General features: G+C 30.3%; 3 protein-coding genes across 5 annotated transcripts; 2 read left to right on the top strand and 1 right to left on the bottom strand.

The window, feature by feature from the left end:
• Positions 1–353: 353 nt before the first annotated feature.
• LOC124534351 (transmembrane protein 120 homolog) lies at positions 354–11421 on the top strand. 2 transcript variants are annotated; one of them, XM_047110143.1, is made up of 9 exons: positions 354–603; positions 1372–1490; positions 5424–5597; positions 5827–5919; positions 6085–6302; positions 6666–6889; positions 7421–7510; positions 9687–9839; positions 11211–11421. In XM_047110143.1, the coding sequence occupies exons 1-9, from the start codon at positions 541–543 to the stop codon at positions 11253–11255; spliced, it is 1179 nt and encodes a 392-aa protein (XP_046966099.1). In that variant the 5' UTR covers positions 354–540; the 3' UTR covers positions 11256–11421. The 2 variants fall into 2 exon arrangements, with proteins under 2 accessions (XP_046966099.1, XP_046966098.1); XM_047110142.1 differs by lacking the exon at positions 7421–7510.
• On the bottom strand, positions 11416–17927 carry LOC124534350 (eisosome protein SEG2-like). Its single transcript, XM_047110141.1, has 7 exons — positions 17503–17927; positions 17182–17410; positions 16832–17026; positions 15913–15978; positions 15644–15798; positions 15463–15565; positions 11416–15385 (listed from the first exon to the last, which is right to left on the bottom strand). The coding sequence occupies exons 1-7, from the start codon at positions 17580–17582 to the stop codon at positions 11990–11992; spliced, it is 4224 nt and encodes a 1407-aa protein (XP_046966097.1). The 5' UTR covers positions 17583–17927; the 3' UTR covers positions 11416–11989.
• Positions 17928–19420: 1493 nt separating this feature from the next.
• LOC124534362 (prostaglandin reductase 1-like) lies at positions 19421–22778 on the top strand. Of its 2 annotated transcripts, none has more exons than XM_047110159.1 (8): positions 19421–19644; positions 20011–20182; positions 20432–20534; positions 20778–20963; positions 21322–21440; positions 22071–22225; positions 22319–22424; positions 22502–22778. In XM_047110159.1, exons 2-8 carry the CDS (start codon positions 20023–20025, stop codon positions 22732–22734), a joined length of 1062 nt encoding a protein of 353 aa, XP_046966115.1. In that variant the 5' UTR covers positions 19421–19644; positions 20011–20022; the 3' UTR covers positions 22735–22778. The 2 variants fall into 2 exon arrangements, with proteins under 2 accessions (XP_046966115.1, XP_046966114.1); XM_047110158.1 differs by lacking the exon at positions 19421–19644 and adding an exon at positions 19672–19758.
• The last annotated feature ends 1 nt before the right edge of the window (position 22779 follows it).

Below are 22779 nucleotides of genomic sequence, written 5' to 3'. Positions count from 1 at the left end.
TTGCGATGATGAATTAGAAAATACGATAGTAAATTTCGATAAAAAGGTCTAATAAATAAACATTACTTGAGATTTTAGCGAATTGTTGCTATATTTTTACATGTACAGAAGATGACATTGTAAAATGAAACAAAGGCTGTGCATTATGCATACTTATGCTAAGTTTAAACAGTTAACCTAAAGTCCGGTTTTTGCTATTACATTTAAGTCTTAAGATTTAGAAGAGTCAGCGATTTAAATTTTCACGTGAACAAACATTACATTTAGATGTCATTGTTATTAGTTATCTGTTATGAAATAGAAATAATGTTATCTGTACTTACACGTTATTTTTTTACTTATCTGTGATTTCATTTGATAGATGACATCGGTAATCGGTTAGACGTTAAATTATTTCATTTCATTTTCTCTTGAAGTAAATGTTCGTGTTTTACCGCACAGTACAGCAATGATTATATATCTGCTTGTTTAATTTTGTTTTTAACAAAATCTTTTAATCATTTAAAAATAATTGTTCGTATAAATTCTTAATATACAAAAATGGATATCGGAGAGTGTTTAAAAGAGTGGGATGATTTAGTAACTGACTACAAGCGATTAGAGGTACAGTTAAAGCTATTTTTACAAGTAAATGTTTAAAATTTCCCATTCAATTCTTTATTGTTTTTCCGCAACGTGACTCCTTTGTAGTAACTGATTTAAATTGTTTTCATTAATAGGAATCACAAGAAGTTTCAGTCATATGAAAAATAATTAAAATAGTTTTAAAAAATGAATTAAATATTGTTCTTACGAATGTAAAATTTCTGTAATTTAAAAAAATATTTTTTAATAAAAAATATAATACACAAAAAAAAAATGTGACTCATAAAATTACTTTTCATGAACATTTAAAAAACTACTTTTATTTTTCAAATATTACTTAACAGCTTTTTAGTATTTATTACTACAATGTTATACTTAATTCCAATTTCGTTATGGATTTTTATGCAGTGTTGCTTCAAACAGTTACATTGTTTTGACACAAACCTAGTGTTATGTTTATTATAATATTAATACTAAATAGAAGCAATATAATAGTATTAAATATACTTCTATATACTCAACTTTATAAATACATATTAATATTTAACATAGAACATTACTTTGGGAATTAAGATGTTTTGTCCCTTGTGCCGTGAAGTTAGACTACAAGGTAATACTAAGTATGGCTGTTTGGCTGTAGAATATTTGATGAAAACCTGTTACCTAATTAGATTGCTTACAGAGCTTAATTATATGTCTAAAACCAAATTGATAATACTTAATTTATTCTCGTTGATATCAAAGTTTAGCATACATTTGTTCAATAATTTATCATTCACATTTCAGGTTATAAATAAAGATTATACTACAAAATTAGAGGAAATCGGTGAACTACAAGCATCATGTTTAAAAGAACTGAATCATCAAAGATATCGCATGTCGATCATAACCAGCGCCTTAAAGAGGTCAGATATATTTGCATTATATTCTTGATCTTAATTTAATAAACGTTTGATAAACATGTTTGTTAGAAACATGATACAGTTATTTATATTCAAATATGTTCACTTAAAGTAAAGTATTACACTATCTTTTTCATTTTTGAAATTATACCACAGGAAGAATTACTTCAAAATCTATAGATAGATAGAAGGAAAGGTGTAATAAACTCAGTGAATAATTTTTTTTTTGTCAGAATTGCTTACAATTGTACATTATATATATTTCATGTTAACATCTAACACTTTAATGAAATAATTTATACAGTAAATGTTATCTGTCTGCTTTACTTAGTGTTCATTGAATATTAATAATATAATATCAAATAATGTTTTTAAAATGCAAATTCCACACTGGAATCCATTCGAGCAATTTAGTCAATTCAGTAATAAACAAAATACTTTGAATTTAATATATTAACTATCTGCCTTTTTCAATTTCATGCGGGTACAATATAGGTTTGTGGAATATGTATATCCTTCTTCTTGAATCACTCTCTTTATTGATGAAACTCTTATGTTTGATTACACACCTTGGGATTGAAACAATCTCGTCCTTGCTTCTATTTCTTTTCAAATTGAATATTTGTAAAATTGACAAAGAAGACCCACTGTTTTCTTTCGCCTCAGATTGAGGTATTTTCTTTTCTTTACCATTGGTAGTGATTAATTTGACGATCAATAAGTAATTGTAATGCTTCTATATCGAATAAAGGAATTTTATTTGATATGCATAGTTTCAAAGGTCTAAGTGTACAGATGGCAGGAAGTGACTTTGTTTTATACTATGTATAAGATAAATAAATCAGTTACAGTATACAGTACTAAGAATTTATTGTTGACTGTTGTTGACTGAATACTAAAAAAAAATATATTTTCATTATATTTTAGTTTAATGACAAACTAGTCTATAAATATAGTTTTTGAGCATTGTAATATTCATTTTTTAAATGTGTTGAGTCATTGTTATATGTTTATTATTTAATTCTTGCCTTTTGACTCATTTTTAATATAATTACATGAAAATGAAATTGGTAATTAAGTGAGCAAGGATTAAGATAAAAAATCACACCTATAATCAAATCAAATTTATAAATAAATCATATCTATGTGATAAGATAGAGTGAATTACACTTTAAAGTCAAATAAGTGATAGGTCATAATATGATAGTGTACCTTATCAAAATAGCGAGCTAACTAAACACTACTAAGCTAACACATACAAATATTATTATTGATTAACATTGAACAGCAAAATTATGCAATGTACTATGGTACTTGCCTTATATCTCGAACAATTAAGTATGAACACCTCTTTTTTTTATTTGAAATAATATTAAGTATATATAAATATTACATTGCCTGGATATGTCCATAACATTGCTCTGTTTTGGCTGTTTTGTTCACCATTTACATCTAACTCATGTGTATATCCTCAAAGAAATACAAATAGTTAAACTAAGTGGTGTTTACAGACATTCATACTTGTGACCTTCGGATTAGATCACACTGTTGTCTCTGCTATATCTCTGCGTAAATTAATTTTAAAATGAGTATGACAATATTATTTATGATTATTTGTTTATTTAGATCTATCAATAAGGAACCTTAAAAAATTATTATCAAAGATGAAAAATAAAAAATTAACAAAGCAAATTACTAACTAATAGAACTACCTAGTCAGATATAATCCACTTGTACCTTGCCCTTTGATATAATTCCGATTAACCCAAATGATACGCGCTCTTCGCGTTCGGACTATTGAGGGTCCGAACCGGATATTGACACCGGAATAAGCGGAATGCACTTCTGTTGATGAAGCCGAATAGGGTCTCTATTAGAGAACCGTCGATCGATTCGAGTAATGTTACTGTTTATTGTATAAATAATCTCGAGTTCAAAATCCAAAGTAGTATCATACTCATTGTATGCACGTCACATTTACGCTATTTAATTTATTACGATGACTTATTAAGTCTTAAATAACCAGATGTCTTTCTTATCGATGGCAGTAAAAGTTTGGATTGTGCCTAAAATATCTTTTAAAAAAAACAAATTACAATGCCTTGATATACTGTCTAGTTACCGATATGCAAGCCGCCGTCTAATACTCGAACCAATGTGTGTTTGTAGTCATTCGTAGTACAAGGTTAACATTTAGGACGTGGGAAAAATTAAATTTAATCAATTGTAATGAGTATTGTTTTAAATTTATATTATGTACGTGAATTATTCAGAATATATTATACTGTACTCGATACATGATAAAAACCTCTAATATCGTGGGATCAGGTAGATCCCTATGATCATATTGTATATATTATATACAAAATAGTATAAGCAAAAATCGAGCGGCTTATATGATTTATAAAAAAAAATATCAATTCATATATAACATAGAAAAATTCAAGTAACATCACGGTACCTGAAAATGGGTACAAACTTGAAAACTCTTATTTATTTATTTTTTAAAATATCGATGACTTCTTTATGACTTCTTATAGAAGTAATCAGCATGCGAGGAGACAGTCATTCGTCGAATGCGTATTCTGAAATTTTTAAATTCTAGAAAGGACAATGATTATGCGAACGTTTTTCGTAAACTCGTCCTATAGATATTCAAGTATTTACCAAACCCTTCTGTCTCTTTTTGTTGGATAAATCCCCTGGAAAATGAATCTTTTAAAATTTCAGTGGACTATCGGTAATCCGGCCCTTGGCTAATCCCTCAGTAATCCGACATGTATATTGTTGAGTATTTTCGACAATCTTGACTAACGAAGATAATGTATGATATTGCAGGTTACAATATGTACGCGCCACCACTATTGTGTTCGACGCGTTTTTTGTGTTTTACTTTGAATTGGACTTAATTAAATAGCGGAGTGGATAATAAACTATGATTAGTAGTTCAGAGTATAACATATAGAATCTTATATTTGATAATTTGTCATATTACAAGGTGGAGTACCTTGATATGTGACAAAATGTTTGTAAAAAAACCGGGCTATACAGTCTTTGGCAGTATTATATAATCTGATAAATTCGATAGTCTGACATTGTCCTGCATATTTGGCGGATTACCGGGGGTCTTTTGTAATCTTAGACCAAAAGAAGTTAGGTTATTTTGGTTTGCTGTATTAGGTGATACTGCCTCTGTTTCACGATCCAACGCCTCCCCAATTGGTTTCGTTTTCACCGCATATTTTTTTAAGTATAACATAATTATATCTTATTTAAGACTTTAGACTACTTTTTACCTACTACTATTTCCTTTAGGCTACAGTTGCTTGTGAATAACTTCATAAAAACTCAAATAATAATCAGAAAAGAGCTAATTTTTTTCACCAAATTCTTATCGGTAACTAGACTTAAAACGGCTCATTATATTTGGTAGATGATCAATTTCGTGGCAGGGCTAAAGGACTTTAATTAAGCGGTACCTAGTTTGGCACGACCCTCATCACATATTCTACCACTAAACACCACAATTTTGTTTTGTCTTGTTTTGGTTCGTCGCCACGTAATCTTATATATTTCTATATTTTCTATCACGGTTTTTTTTGTTTAAAGAATCTTTGCAGTAAGTTTCAGTAAGAGATCCTTCCGGATAGTTATTACAGATATTATTATTTGTCAAGAAACCCCGTCTTAAGGGTAATCACCGCCGGTTGCAATCAATGTTCTGCTGATTTCCCCTTTCCCCCAAAACATATTTAAAATATATTCTGGGTCAGCTATTGTCCAAGACTTACCCGTCAGGGATCGTCCAACGCATGACGTCCGGGATTTCTACACTCCTCTATAATCTGAATTAAGATGGGTCTAGTTATTGTAAGGTAGTAATAAGAATGGCAGTATTTTCGTATGAATTACAAAATTTACTTATATTATTTCTAGGATGGAAAAGAAGGGTGTGACAAAGGATGAGCGTCAGGCAAATTTAGAAAAGGAGATCATGAAGAGGAAAGCTATGCTGCATGAAATCGAAGCGACTCTACCGAAACAAAACAGCCTTTATCTGAGAATTATTCTTGGTAACGTTAACGTGTCGATTCTCAACAAAAACGACAAGTAAGAAATGTGTTCATAACCTTACGGGCTTACCTATAGTATGTAGTTAATAGGGTAGAAAGTTCAATAATGCTGTCTTCTTCTTTCTTATATTAAATCCAATAGGAAAGAAAGAGAGGAAATAATGTTGAACTGCATAGTAGCGGGTATTAAGTTGACATACATATAAATTATATTTATACGTAATACAAAATTTTGTTAATACTAACTGTGCAAAATTTTTTTTCAGATTTAAATATAAAGATGAATACGAAAAATTCAAATTGATATTGAGTGCAATAGCATTCGTTCTTGCTGTTGGTAATCTGTGGATAAACTTTAGGTATGGGTTTTACATTTTTATTTATATATTTACTATTTCAATATCATAGTTATAATATATAGTAACAGAATTCGCAATTATTATTTGTACCTGTTCTATACACTATTATGGTGTTAATATAGAAAATTTTATGATCATATTAGTAAATAAATCAAACTTTTTCAGGCCATTACAATTGATACTGATATTTCTACTAGTCTGGTACTATTGCACACTGACGATTCGCGAGAGCATACTAAAGGTCAACGGCTCCAGGATAAAAGGCTGGTGGAGGCTACATCACTTTATTTCGACCGTGGTAGCCGGAATACTGCTCATATGGCCACAGAATGAACCCTGGAATGAGTTTCGACACACATTTATGTGGTTTATTGCTTACATAAGTATGTACAAATATATAAATACTAGGATTATATTTTTTTTCATGGTATAGGTTGGCGGACGAGCATATGGGCCACCTGATGGTCACCATCACCCATAGACAATGACGCTGTAAGAAATATTAACTATTCTTTACATCCTCAATGTGCCACCAACCGTGGCAACGATGTTATGTCCCTTGTGCCTGTAGTTACACTGGCTCACTCACCCTTCAAACCGGAACACAACAATACTGAGTATTGTTATTTGGCGGTAGAATAACTGATGAGTGGGTGGTACCTACCCAGACGGGCTTGTACAAAGCTCTATCTCCAAGTGAATTATTCTTACAAAAGTAAATACATGGTATGAATAAAATATTTCAGGTGTAGTGCAGTACATGCAATTTAGATACCAAAGCGGAGTCCTATACAGGCTGAAGGCGCTGGGCGCGAGGCATAACATGGACATTACCATCGAAGGTTTCCACTCGTGGATGTGGCGTGGACTGTCCTATCTCCTACCATTCTTATTCGGGGGCTATGTGTTCCAACTGTACATTGCATACACGCTCTACCACATAAGCTATCACCCAGAAGCTACATGGCAGGTATGTGAAGGTTTTTTTTTTTTAATTTTAATACTATTATTATTACTGCATAATTTATCATATCTAAATATCTAATATATCAATATATAGTACGACACAACTTAGATGTCGCATCGGCAAAATTCGTAAAACCGATCACATCCGAATTAAGTACTCTATCCCAAATCATCAATATTTATTTCTCACGCGAATATGATCTTTGTACAAACGTAATAACTTGTAATATCACATGACCTATAATAGTCAATTTGACGCGTCGATTTACATGTACTTGCTTTCTCTGACGCGTGAATCTATATCGACGAATAGCGTCGAATGGCGCGATAGGGAGCTATTTCTATTGGTTGTGTAAATCGGCAGTAATCGGTTTTATTATCATTCCATTGCATTTTCCGATGCTACATCTAATTTGTGTCTTACTATACTTTCTTAACGCCTTAATGTTCTAATTCGAAGGCTAATAGTAGTAGTAATAGTATCAAATGTTATATGATATGTTTATGATGTTTCCTATGACAACCAAAAAAACAGGTACCAGCATTAAGTATGTCGTTTCTACTTATCGGCATCGGAAACTCGGCGACCACGCTCATAGTGATACCGCAGAAGCTGAATGAGCAGGTACCCTCGTGAGGCGCCACCGACGCACGTATACGCACGAATATGTAGTCTAGTGTTTACTATATACCGTGACCTTGAACGATTTATACTTTAATCGCACTCTTGGAGTCATATTATATCCGTCAATATATTAATTTTAAAATTCGAAAAGTCATTTTCTTTTGTTTATCGAGATTCTAAAGTAATAAAATGGATTTCGACTTGGTTGAAATTTTATTACATTGTTTTGTATGAATTTTTCGAAAGTTATCATACAAGTGAATGATCTATTGCGTACATGTCCCCTTAATCGTACAAAATGGATTGAAGTAATAGTTCGTGCAAGGATCAAGCGGTTACATTTTTTTTTATTAGAATTATCTGCCATTTTATTAAGGGCAATTGGTTGCTTTGAGCGATATTTTATTGTTTGATTGTCTTATCGGTTACGTTTTAAGCGTACACAATTATTTACTTCATATCCACCTGCTATATCCGGTTATTGTTCATTTACAATGCTAACCTTATTAAAATGGCAGCTATAACAAATTTTAATGCATTTTTGTATTTTGCAGTTGTTTTTTTATTTCGATACGTCAATATCGTAATTACATTTTTTTATATTAACACAATGACTAGTGCATATACAATTAATTTTATTATATTATAGTGTTGCAGTAAATTAGAGAAAATGTATATCGTTTTGATTACACAATACAACGAATTTGTGCAACATATAAGTAGCCTCAAGCATGATGTTGACAGCGCTTAGATGCATATTGCAAACTATTTTTTACAAAGTTATCCTTGACTGTGTAACCGAGCCTATTAGTATATTTAGTTCAATTTTATTTAATTACGTACTACATATTATTTATGCATTTTAAAGCAATTTTAATATCACAATTATGTGAATCTCTTAGTGTGTAATTTCACTTTAACAGCTGCTTTCGAATATCGGTTAAAATTTCGCTTTTTTAATTTTATAGTCTGCTAAATTTATATAACTTACTAATATTACTTTGTAGTGTTTGATACAAGTCATATGATACATAGTTATAATGGTTGAAAATAATTAATTTAATAGTAATTATTGTCCTTATTATTTTGGGTCCAAAATATGTTATTTTATTTCCTCATGGGTTGTTAATTTAATGCATTTACATTGTAGACATTTTGTTTTGCAGAATATAAATAATTTGCAAAATATAAATTCTAAGTAGTTTTTTTAAATATTTTCTAGTCGTCATATCCGAATCCGATGATTGTTCTGTTCTGCTAAAATGATATTTTATAAAATAAAATCAGGATAGCTTAGTTGTACTATGTTTTACTGCCATTCAAGTTTCGTGTAATCATTGTCGCAATAGTTATTTGGGTTCTAAACAAAAATGTATCTTTTTTTGCTTTGTAAAATTACCATATTTCTTAATTATTTAATTTAATTGTTATTATGTTTGTATTTATAACATCTGTGCTCTCATATTGTTTGAGATAGTAACGTATTTTAATATTATAATTTGTTTTAAGTTTAATCTGCACAAAAAATTAATAATTTAACCAGAACCAACCAATGAAAAATGTTTTTCATAAACTTATCACTATACAATTATTTAATAGATATGTGCTCAAGAATTCTATGATGAAAATATATTTATTAATTTTATATTTCTGCTAATTTCATTTGACAATTATATTAATGTATTTTGCTTATTTTTTTGAAAGGATTGCTAAAGCATGCTTAAAATGCAGTTTGCATTCACGAAAGTATGTTTATTTACAAATAAATAAATGGGTTTGGTCAATTCAAAAGGCATTTGTAATAAAATGTAAGTTTTTGTTAGGGTTATATATTTTTTTAAAATGTATGTAAACTGTTATTACTAGAACTAGTCATAATACTTTTTTTACATAAAATATAAACCTTCACAGACATAAAGTTTTTTACAGTGTACAGGTAATGGAAGACATGGCAACAGTATGAAAATCTTAACCTTTGTTTAAAACTATTTTCGAGGTCTGTAAATTAATACTATGTGGTACTTAAAATACCTACTTTGTACATTTAACTCATAAATTGTGTATATAAAGGGGCTGTATTTTTTGTTATTTATTTATGCTGTGCTGAGTAATAAAATAGATTTTTAGTTGCAATGTTTTTGTTTATTTAGTTATTTAGATTTGCAATGTTTGACAGGTTACTTACCTGGCGGCTTTGTTCCTTATTTTGCACTGCTGCAACATGTACACAATACTACGACTGTTGCGCAAGAAAATGCTTGGGCGGTCGAAACTGCGCTACAAATTACGCGCAATCGCGTACCGTCTGTCCAATGAGATCGCAGTTTTGGTACGTGCCCGCTATATTCCAGTTACACGATGCTATTATGTTATTACAAGCGAAGGGGAAATACGGGCTTCGTGTGTGAAAAACTTATAAATATGATATTTGTTTCATTGTTGTTTAATAAGTGTTTAAATCTTAAAGGAAAATTTTCAACATATTTACTCCACATAGAACCTGTCTTCTAAGTTATTTTTGTACTTATGCTAAGGTCGACTGAATGCAGTGTTTTGTTAAAGGGCGTAAAGGTATTATATCCAAAAGTCATTATTAAATGGATGCTTTATAGATTTCGTTTTGTATAGCGTTAATGTGTTGTTATATATGTAAAATTGCTTTCCTTATAACATTAGCACAATTCATAACTAAATTATATTGACTCTGCTAAGTCAATATGCTTTATGTTGGATCTATATTAGGATATCGAATATATTCACGATAGCATTTACTCAATTCATTGAGCATCCTTTCATACTCAATTTGTTTTTTTTAAATTTACCTCAAAGCAACATACATTATTCATTTAAATAGCCTCATCCAATGGCAGGAGTAATAGGTAAACAACTTGAGACTTTTAATTCACATAAGAGGACAGTCATGATATAAACATAGTATTCAATTATGTTGGCAGCTCGACAAGGAGGACGTAAAATCATTGTCTAAATCTAACATTTTTTTTATCTTTACTCCTGCCATTAGAATATTCCAGGAAGGCATATTCAATTGCCGCAGATGACACTCCAATAATATAATTGAAATAAAAAATATTATTTTCTCATCATAAATATTTTTTTTAATTTTTCATAGTAAATTTTTACAATTAATAGAAAAATCTATTACATTCAATCACAATGACGTAGGTTTTAAAAATATTCTAAAAATTATTATCAGGCATTCAACTCGAGCATGGGTATTTTACACATACGAACTGTACAGTAGACCTTCTGTAACATCTTCGTCGGAGACTGAAAACTTCAGTGTATAGAGTGCTGTAACTTATTCCCAAACTTTTTAACAGTTTTAAATACTACCTGACATAAGTGCTGTATATTATGGAGTAAATGAAATTTCAATTTCTAGCAGGGTCCTTCCCCTTATTACTGAAGGTCTACTTTATTTTGAGCATGTTCTTTATAATTATTGCTTTCTGTGTACCGTGTTTTTATGTTTTAGCTACGTTTAGTTTAGTATTTAAACCGCTCTTAAATCATCGTATCTTTAACATTTTACCAAAATTTCAGTGAACATTGCATATTATAACAAAATACTGAAATAAAGATACGAACGATTTGAAAGTCATTTGTTTGGATGTTTTACTAACGGTTTGCACATTATTTAACGTTAATTGTAAGTCTCATTTAATTTATATGGTTACAGGATCAAAAGTGGAGGCAAAATAAAGTGGACACAAAAAGTACTTAGTCGGTGATGGGTCAATATCTAAATGGAATTATTTATCAATACCTTTATATCTGATTATTTAAACAATATATTTTCGTATAACAAAGTATTTGGACTGTGGGTATTAATGTTATTTCTCGATGTAAATATAGTTTATTATATTAAACAATAATAACTTCAATTCTTATTATTGCCCGTTTAATAAGTATTTTCCTTCCTTTCACACTTGCAAAATAATGCAAAACACGTATATGTATGTACAAAGTCATTAAATTATATGATAAATAATAATCAAGGAACAGTCATTTCAAATGAACTAATTTTTAACAACACTTCGAAACTTGCTTTATATGTATGTATTATACATTTTATTCTTATTTATATACACCTTATTCTAAATTAACACATTTTTAATTATTGATATTATAAACATTTCAAACTAAAAGCAATGAATAGAATAGTGATTTCATTATATTTGTGGCAGAACATTTTAAACAGATCATGTGCTTTCAAAAAAGCATAAAAAGGAAGAACGAACAACTATTGCTTGTGGCAAGTTATGTTAATCGATAGAGTTTTAATAAAAATTGTCAATAAGAAAAAAAAATTATAAATCTGATAATTTTATAAAAATAAATATACAAATCCTCTCAACAAAAAAAATTATGATACTTCTTTTTCGAAAAAGTCAGATTTTATTGACTTAATAAGATTTTAGACAATAATAGGATACGTCATCCTGACTATCCCAATCATCATTTTTCATTTGTCTCATCGTCACTTTCACTGAACGAATTGGGTTGTTCATTGTATTCATCAATACGTGGCTTTTTTATTAAAAGTCCTTGTTTCTGTAACTTTTCGAGGGCGTCTAATGTATTTTGTTTCGCTGTATTAATTTCATATTTTTCTTCTAGTTGAGTAGCTTGCTTCGAATTTGTTTTCACTATCTTTAGTCCAGAGACATTACTTAATCTGCTAAGTTGTTGTTGAGAATTTGTACTGACCTCGGATCGCGTTTGCGTGGCTGTTATTAAGCCCTTGCCTTTTACAGTCTTAGTAACACTAGAGAAGTCGGAGCGACTCTGAGAAGCCGAACTAAATTGCATAGCATTATCATCATCATAGTCTGCCATGTCGGGTATATTACCGAGGGAATCTTTAGATTTCTTAAAACAACTAAAATGTCCAGGTGTTTCTTCCGAAGGTCTCTTTGTTGCTTGGTTCAGTGCGTGAGGAGAAATTTTTAATTTTCCAATTGCCGGTTTTTGTGGACTACATTTGGGAGGAACGATTTTTCTCACAATAGGTGTACCAGGACCAGTAGGCCGTGGTAAATTTAGAACGGGTCGGGCAGGAACAAGTTGATTTGATGGTCTGACGATAGTTGGATTTGAGGGCCTTATAATATTAGTAGCATTTCTAATCTTAGTACCAACAGGGGGAGAAGCGTGTCTGACTGCAGTGCCCTGTAACTCTTTCCCTGGCAGTTTATTGATTATCTTCTGCGGTCTTATCATAGGCTTAGTATTGCATCGATTTTGCACAACTTCATTAGTTGATTGATTTACAGTTCTTATTGTCTTCGTAACAGTTGTTGTAATTTCTTCAATAACAGTTTGTGATTGATACCTCTTTACTGTTTTTACAGTGTTTACTTGATTTGATGAAGTAGAAACTTTTTTATTAAATGAAGTTTGATTTGTTGAAGTGCTGGCTAATTGACTAGATTTATTTACAGGAGGTTCAGTTTGTGACAAGTTCGTTTTCAATTGTTTTGTAACTAATTGCTTATTTACATTAGGTTTGTCTTCTGTGATTTCTTTCTGATTTGACAAATTAATATCTCCTTCAGAATCCTGTTTCTTTGTGTTTAATGATTTAATTGTGAGATCTTTATTTAAATTTTTGAAATTTTCAAAACTTGTAGTTTTATTTGAGTTTACTGCTAATTCTTCTTTTTTTAGTGTGTTACTTTTAATCTGACTTTCAAAGTCAGAAAAATCATCCTCCATGTCATCATTAATATCTTCATTTTCACTATTTGATGCGTTCGGAGATTCCACTATTGCATTATTTTGACTTTCACTGTCATTATCACTGTTATCATTGTCGAACATTTCAGTGATTTTTACTTTATTTACGTTCGATTCCGGACCACTATCACCTGCCTCGTCGAAGTCGTCATCATTATCATACTCTCCAAAGCTTTTCAGTAATCCGGGATTGTACGTATTTGGAGAAGAATTACGAGACTTGACACTTATATTTCCACCTAAAATCTTTAATTTGTTTTGAAGGTTTATACTCTTTTGGATCTCGGGAGACTGTTTATTCATCATTCTACTTTCGACTTTAATATTTTTGTTATCAATCTTTTGTTCGTTTTGAAATACATTTTTTTGATTGGATTTAACGACAATGTTTTTGCCAAGATGTCTCAGTGCAGTTGGTGGTAATTTCGAAGGAGTATTTTCGGTTGTGGTGTTGACTGCGTCACTTTCGTTACCCTCACTATCGGAGTCATCAATATTAAAAATCTCTATTTCGTCGTCTATACCACCTTTAACAGGATTTTTCGGCGTCACATCCTGTACATGTGTAATATTATTTTTATTTTGTTTGGTTGTAGAAATTTGACTAACACCTGTGGTAGCAGAAATAGGCTTAGCTGTAACGTTTGTCAAACGTTTTAAAATATCAAGATTAGATGTTTTTTTATGGCATTCCTCATTTTTTACCTCTTCTCCACCTTTTGTGTCAGTATTTTTTGTATTTTTCTCTATAATAGGAGGGTTTCTGATTTTCAATTTTCTAATTTCAACAATATTCTTATTCAAAGCTTCAGGTTCATCAACTTTACTTAATTCTGTATTTGATTTGTTTTCATCATCATCATTAAAATCATCACAATCGCTTTCGGCATCAGAATTGAAAGTCGTTAATAAAGGAGACTCCTTTGCAAGTTTCATCGTTATATTTCCGCTAAGTGGTTTACTTACAACATTTTTTTGGTCTGTGTGTAATGGGGTAGCAACTGATTCTTTTTCATTATTTTTAATTTCCAAATCTTTATTTTCTTGATCATCATTATTTTTAGAGCAAACATTTGTGGTTTTATCTTGAATTACTGGTTTAACTGTTATAAGATGACTTAAATGCTTCAAAGCATTTAAGGTTGTATTTGCAATATTGTTTTCTATTTCTTTCTTACTACTGTTGTCATCGTTATCAAAACTAGAACATGTTTCTTTGGCAGCTTTGTTATCTAAAACAAAGTCCGGCTTTACATCATGTGAGATTATTGAAATTTGATTAGAACTAGGTAAATTAACATTTGAAACAATCGTAGTTTTCTCTTCCACAGTAGTAGGGGATGTATTAGAATCAATATGTGGATTGTTGTTTTCTGAAATAGCTTTTTCATCATTTTCAGTTATATTACTGTTGTCTTCAACAACTTTAGTAACATCACTGCTAATAAGCAGATTAGAGTCACTTTTAGTTTGATTTTCATCATTTTGTAAGTTATTGGATATTTCACCATTTTCATCTACTTCATTTCCAACAGGCGCAGTATCTGTTTTTGTTAAATTCTCTGTCTCTTCTTCTTTATGGTCCAAAGTAACATCTTTATTTATAATACTATCAATAGGTTTGTCAGCTGTATTTGTTGGAAGGTTTGCAGTGATGTCCTTTTTTACATTTTGCGAAACACTTTTTTTTACAATTTTTATTTGATTATTTCCTTGGTTTATTAGCTTAGACAATATTTCGTTAGGAGTGCTTATAGTGTTCGATTTATTTCCTTGTTTATTAAAATTGTTCGGAAGAGAATGATTTCCAGACTTCGTCTTAACAACTATTCCATGTTTTTTTAACTTAGCTAAATCTGCATTTACCATTTTAGGTTCGGGTTTGTTAGGTAATTTTTTACCTTTAACTTTTTTCAGAACAACTTGTGTTGGTACTTCCTCTATTCCTTGCACATTAAGGCCATCGCCAAAAACGTCTTTATTCATGTTTAAGAACTCATCAAGTGTGATAGCTGCTTTTTTGGATTTCTTATGTTTTTTATGTTTCTTTGATTTCACCTTATCTGGAGCGTCATTATCCGCCGACTCCCCCATTACTAATTGAAGAAAACTATCCTGTAACAAAAGTGGTTTTTAAATTATCTGGTTGAAATACTGAACAGCTTTATAATCTAGAAGTGGTCTCAACTTACAATGCTTGCTGTATTAATTCCCTCATCATCTTCTACTTCTTCCTCAACCTTCTCAATAATAGGCGATACTGTTTCAAGTGAAAATTCTGTCACTTTTTCTTTCCTAGAAATATTAGTTACTCATATAAATAACGTCATAAATTTTTTGTAAAAGACAATGATAAAATAATAAAAAAATTACATTTCATTTTGTTCACTATACATGTCGTCAGTAGAGTGAAATGTAAGGTGTATTTCATAAGCATCTAGATGGTAGAATATAGCTTCACAAAGAGGACATCTTAATATCTCAGTCGGGCTTTGATTCTCATCTCCATGATCATCGCCCATGTGTTTCTGCGAAATGGTAACTTATATTATATATCAGACAGACTATTTTGTGATTGGTCATATAGAAATTCAAAAAATATTTTTGTATTCTTTACACTTAAAATATATATATGAACTTACATGTAGGTTCACTTTGTTGTTATATTCTTCGCCACAAAAAGCACAGTAATAAATTTGTATCGGTTCCTACAAACAAATAGCTTATAAGACAATATAACATAAAAATTCATAGCGTGTCACAAATACAGCAAAATTGTTACACAAAATCAGTTCTTGCCAGGATTTTAACTTACAATTTTAATTTTAATTATAACACAAAGAATTTAAATTTTTTTTACAATTTACTTGAATAAAATAAATTAGTTAGTGGCTGTAAAAATAGTGTAGTGTGCACTCACAGTACAATGTTGGAGAACAATGTTTATTGGATTTTTATTGGATTTGGACCCAAAAAAAACCATAATAGTTAAATATAAGAATAATGCTAATGAGTCCTTGTTTGCTTAACTCTATAAATGAACAACATCAATTATAACAAGAATTAGAGGACCATTCTATGATATACATTATGGAGTATTTCTCACCAATCAGTAGATTGTTGATAGTCAGTAAATTGTTGCAATACTATATATATTGAATAACAACTTTGAATTTAAAAATTATAATAATTTAAATTTAAAATGTACAAATTTAAATGAAAAAGAATTATGAGTAACAGATATTGATTGCTAAATTATTATATATTTATGAGATCTTTTAAATGCATTGGTAAATTTTATTTATTTTCTTCTTAATGCTTCGTGACATGACAAAGCAGGTAACTATAAGTCACCATAAAAAAATCACTAAACAATTCAACAACAACAGATGCTAAACACCATATTTACTGAGGGAAACACCCTATTTGTGGAAGGAAGGAGCAGCCAATAGCCATAGAGCATAAATCAACAGTTAATTTGCTAATTTTACAAGAAACTAAGTCTTCTTTTTATATTTTTTCAACATAGAATGTCCCGAATAATATATAAATAGAGCATACCTGATTGTAAGTTTTGACTTTCTTTGAATGTCCAAAAGCTGGTAGTTCAGTATCTTGTCGGTGAAAGAATTTATTATGATAAAGCATCGCCGATGGCACATGAAATGTAACTTCACAACAGTCACAATGGAAATCATTCGTATCAGTGGCTTCAGAGGATTCATGGTTTGTTTGTAAGTGTTTATTATATAAATGCTGTAATTAGAAAGAATTATTAATTAACAAAGAATATTGCTATCTATATAAGATTTCACTACAAATAAATGAAGTATATTAAAAATAGGACAGTGCAGCGAGTAATTTATATACACAAAAGCAATATACTATTAATAAGTTATAGTATAAATTACCTTCATTGTAAATAGTTTTCCACAAAACGGACAGAAATATTTAGCATCATGGTCTGGATGAGCTTTATGTTTATGTGTAATAGCTTTCGATATTGTTGGAAATACTTCTTCACACACATCACAGCCAACCAATTCATTTTCTTCGGAAGTTTTCTCGTTTGTCGGCATTTCATTCTGTTGTCGGCTTTTATATTTTGCGTTGGTGTTAAATTTTGGATCGCCGTGTTTTCTTAAATTGTTAGATAAATGTAAAACTTGTAACACAAAAAAATACCAGATATACCTTTGATAAATGTTTATTATATTATTGTTGATATTTACCTAAAATGAACTAACAAATCGGCTTTATCTTCAAAAACTTCTTTACAGAAAACACAGTCGAACTTAGTTTCTGTTGTCATTATGAAAATACTGCTTATTTATTGTAAATTTAACTTATAAACTAAGCAATTATTTATATTAACATTTAATTCTAAGATTTGTCCATTTCTTTTTTTATGATTTGCTTATTTTTTTAATGTTAACTAAGCACTTATTTAAGTAAATGCTAGCAAAACGTACTTTATCTAGAAATAAAACATTTAAACATTATGATCGCAAAACACAAATTCCAGATCCAAGCCATATTGCCATTTCAAATGTTGCCATTACCAAATAGACGCAGTGATTCTATTCTCTTTGTTATTCGAAACAGTTAAGACTATATAAATTTTAAAAAACTTTTAAAAAGTCATTAAGTAAAATCTTCCTAATTAGTTTAAAAGAACTCACATTATCACTGAGACATATTGCTGTTTTTTATAAACAATACATCAATAAATATGTTTAGTTTTTGTAACTTTTATAAAGAATAAACGTGCATACTACTTTTAATAAAATGATGATGAAATAATTAGATTAATAAGAATTAACAACATTAAATGCTTAAATATATATTTAAAAATATGAACTAAAACTAGTTGCCGTATAAATCTTGACCGAGTGGAATGGTGGCAAGAATGCTAGCAGCATTTCCCCGTTGAATCGCAATTCTGATACTCTGGGCAAAAGAAATAAGAAATTGATATTTTAGATTAAAAATATTTGCATATCTTAGAATAATTATTTCAATGTTTATTATTCTCACAGAACGTTTAGATGGGCAAGGTAATATTAAAAAATATTACGAGAATTAAAGTTTTGCTTTCTGTTAGTAATGTTGTAAGCTTATTTCAGGAAAGTTCTGTAATTGGTAGTATTTTATCTTGATTCAGCCATACAAACTATTCAGCTTTATGGCCGGGCAAATAGGCTACCGGATTATCTGGTCATCACTGTCCGTAGACGTGGGCGTTGCAACATTTTTTAACTATACCTTACATCGCCGATTTTGCTTCAAACTTAGGAAATGAGATGTTATTTTCCTTGTGTCTCTAGTTATACTGGATTACTCGCCTTTCAACTTGAAACAACAATATATGATATTGTAAATATATGATACGATGACAGTAGAATGTACCTACAGATGGGCTTGAAAAAAGCCCTACAAAATATATAAAATTAGTCAACTCTAGCTAAGTTTTTACTTTTTTTATGTTAAAGGCCAAACGAGTAGGAGGTTCAGGTTGATGGAGAGTGACTGTCATCGCCCATGGACATCTGAAAAAACCCCTGGTTTTTTCGCTTGGCTTACAGGTGTGTTGGTGGCCTTTAAGGTAAGTGCGAATGTCATTGATATGTGTTGATGGCTACTGGTATAAATACTCCTCCGATCAGTTGGGCTTTCTTGAATGCATAAACTACATTATAATATAACATCATATTGATGATTGAATAAAAAGTTGTCATTCCAACGCGGGATACGGTGTCTGCAGCAAGTTAGCAAGAAAGTGCCGAAGATTAAAGTCTAAATTATGTTTACGTTAAAAAAAGTTCCGATTTTAGGATTAAATATCCGGTCAGTTTAGGGGATGGCAAGCCCTTTAAAGATCTTTTCCCAAAGGTTTTTTTTGTGTAATATTACCGGCAGAGCGATGTTTACACGACGGGGTAAAAAAGGTTTTTTAAGAGATTTAATTATTGATAAAAGTGTGAACAAGTCTAATGATCAATGTTATGTTATTATGTTATAGTCATATCATATGTTGGTAATTGTGTCGGTGAAGGTTGTAAATAGTAACTTAAATTATTAGTAGTATAGAATAAAATATGGTAAATTTGTAAGACTTTTATTTCAAAAGAGCCCAATATATTTTGAGATAGGCAATCAAAAGTGTAACTTATGAATAATTTTATTATTTATTCTATAGAAAATCGCCATTTGATAAAATTGATTCGTAACATTTTTATTTTTTATACAAAATGAGGTACTTCAGTGCTACTTAATTTTTTCTTTTGTACATTTGTGTTTATATACGCATAATACTTTTATATTTGTTATTAAAATTAGAGTTATCAATTGTGTCACCTGTTGGCTTTGTACAGGTAAAATATTTTAATCTTATCTAATTACATAGTTCAAATAAGGTTACAGATAAAAGCCGGTATTATTAAGTTTTTAGTTGGTGTTGGAAAAGTATTAATTGACTATTTACCTAGGTTAGTGTATTCATAGGACTCAGAAAAAACCTGTGTACTAATATATTTTATACTATTATTTAGTTTCTTAGCATGTATTGATTTATTTACAACATTTTTACAGATACTAACTAATATATCCTTGAACTTTGATCGTTCGTCGAATGTGCAATGTACACCAGTGTCTAAATACTATACCTATATACATACACAGTGTAAATAGGTTAACTCGGACTGTAATAATACCTAATTTTGAGATTTTCTTTTTTCTAGACATAAATTGAAATGGCTTTCTCACCTAATTTTATTGTGAAAAGGCTTTTATCCGGCGCGCCAAGTAAAATTCGGGCTCAAAAATATGTGCTTACAAAATATTTTCAAGGAGAACCTAAAATAAGCGATTTCAAAATTGTGGAAGAAACGCTTCCGGATTTAAAAAATGGAGGTGAAAACCAATTATTTTTATATTAACTACAATCTTATTGTAAAATACAAATATTGTAAATATTTTTAATGCTTAACCTCAAAACATTAGTTATAGTGTTGCCACAATAAATAATTAAAAGTCCCTTATCACTTTACATTTATTAGAAAATGTTCGAATATTAAATATTGAAAATACTTACAAAAATACAAACCGTATCTTTTTTAACTCTTAACTAGTTTATATCAAAGTTATTTTTATGATTTTCAGAAATATTGACGGAAGCAGAATATCTTAGTGTGGATCCATACATGCGAGCCTATATGATTGGATACAAATTACCCACTGATATGATAGGTGGACAAGTTGCAAAGTAATTATTTTAAAAGTTATGTCTCTTTTAGAATTTGAAGCGACAGATTTATAGTTAGCCTTGTACCAGTTACATCACATTTTAAGCTTTTATCTCGTAATAAACGTGAAAGATCAAATTGCGAATCATGTGTGATATATGCGAGGAATACAAGACCGACTTACTTCATCCTCTTCAAATCTTCAAACTATTATGCTATTTAGTGATACACGCACTAATTATTTTATTCTATAATATTTCTAGGGTGATCGAGAGTCGTAATGAAAATATTCCCGTAGGAAGTTATGTGACTGGTACGTTAGGGTGGCGTACTCACACTGTAGTGGACCCAAACAAATTGAGTTCGTTGGGCATGTTGCCTTTAACTATCGTACCAGATATAAAACCACATCCGGTTTCTCTAGCATTGGGTGTTCTTGGAATGCCTGGGTGAGTATATAATATTAAGTTTCGAGCTGTATATTTTTGAAACGTGCACGAAAACAATCGGCCAAATTCCGACGATGCTATTACATATTCTACAATCGATCTTTGATGTTCATCAAACGTTAAAAAGAAAATTATATTTTAATACTTTCCTTTTGCGTACTGGCCATCTGTATCATGTTTAGTTCATTTTTAAAAAGAAAATTTTATTTGCTTTCATTTCCAACAGTCATTTGTTTTTTTTTTCAACTACAACACGTCACTCACACAGTCTCAATGTCACAATAAATGTGTTTGCAAGGTAACATTAAAAAAAACACCAACAATTTAGTCTATTTACGAGGGTTTTAATTTTTTTTAGAAATACAGCCTACTTTGGCTTAAAAGAAATATGCAAACCGAAAGAAGGAGAAACAATTGCAATAACTGGTGCTGCTGGAGCAGTTGGTTCACACGTTGGACAGATCGCTAAAATTTTAGGTAAGATATTATATAGAAAGAAAGAAAGAAAGAAAGAAAGAAAGAACACTTTTAATTGTGACCGTACAAAAATATAAAAATATATATAAGTTACTTCAAAGCAAGTCTTTATATATACCATAATACTTATTAGTAATATTTACCACTTATTACATCGTCATTCATCGGAAAAAATATATTATGTTTAATAAGACACAACTTAGATGTAATATCGGTAAATAAAATAAAAAACGATTGCTGCCGATTGACATAACCAATAGTAAAAGCTCCCTATCGCGCCATTCGTCGCTATTCGTCGCTATAGATTCTCGCGTCAGTTGACCCCAATAATGCAAGTGCATGTAAATCGACGTGTCAAATTTACTAATATATTAAGTTATAGGGTATTACATTTGTGTAAAGATCATATTTACATAAGAAATAAATATTGATAATTTGGGATAGCTTACTTAATTCGGGTGTGATCGGTCTTACGAATTTTGCCGATGCTACATCTAAGTTGTGTCGTACTATACCTTATACATGGTTGTTTGGTATGGTATGGCGTCAATTTAATGTCAAATAAAAAGTCCTTACAAGTGGCTGTAGAATATACAATAAGTTTATAATATAATTATTCAAACCTTACAGGTTGTCGTGTAATAGGATTTGCTGGTACGGATGAGAAATGCGAGTATTTAGAGAAGGAATTAGGTTTTGATCGAGTTTTCAATTATAAGACGAGCAACATAAGTGCTGCACTAAAAGAAGGCGCTCCAAACCGTATTGATTGCTATTTCGATAATGCACGTATATTTTAATACTAATCTTTCTTCCAAATTGATTCTTTAAGCCGAATGAAATTTAACTACCTGAGCTTTTAAATGTAAATATTACAGGTCGGAGGTGAAATAAGTACAAAAATAATGAACCATATGAACAAATTCGGCCGAGTGGCTGTTTGTGGATCGATTTCATCTTACAATGATATAAAATTGCCTAAAGGTATTTTTTCTTAAAATAGAAGAATTTAATCGTTTATTTAGTTATGTGACTAAAATTTTTATTTTTTAAAATTATAGTTACAATAGTGCAGCCTGCAATCGTTTTCAAAGAGCTTAAACTCGAAGGATTTTTGGTCAATCGTTGGAACGACCGCTGGAACGAGGGCGTGAATATGAACTTAAAATGGCTCAATGAAGGGAAAATTAAGTACCAAGAGAAAGTTTATCACGGGTTTGAAAACATGGTCGATGCTTTAGTTGGAATGTTGAGAGGAGAAAATACTGGTAAAGCAGTTGTGAAAGTAAAGTAAAGGATATAAACCTTTTAAAATAGAGAAAATCACTGAAAATACTAT

The sequence above is a fragment of the Vanessa cardui genome, chromosome 12, assembly GCF_905220365.1.
Source record: "Vanessa cardui chromosome 12, ilVanCard2.1, whole genome shotgun sequence".
NCBI lineage: Eukaryota > Metazoa > Arthropoda > Insecta > Lepidoptera > Nymphalidae > Vanessa > Vanessa cardui.
The sequence above is the reverse complement of the archived record's forward strand: the minus strand, read 5'-3'. Positions and strand labels throughout refer to the sequence as shown.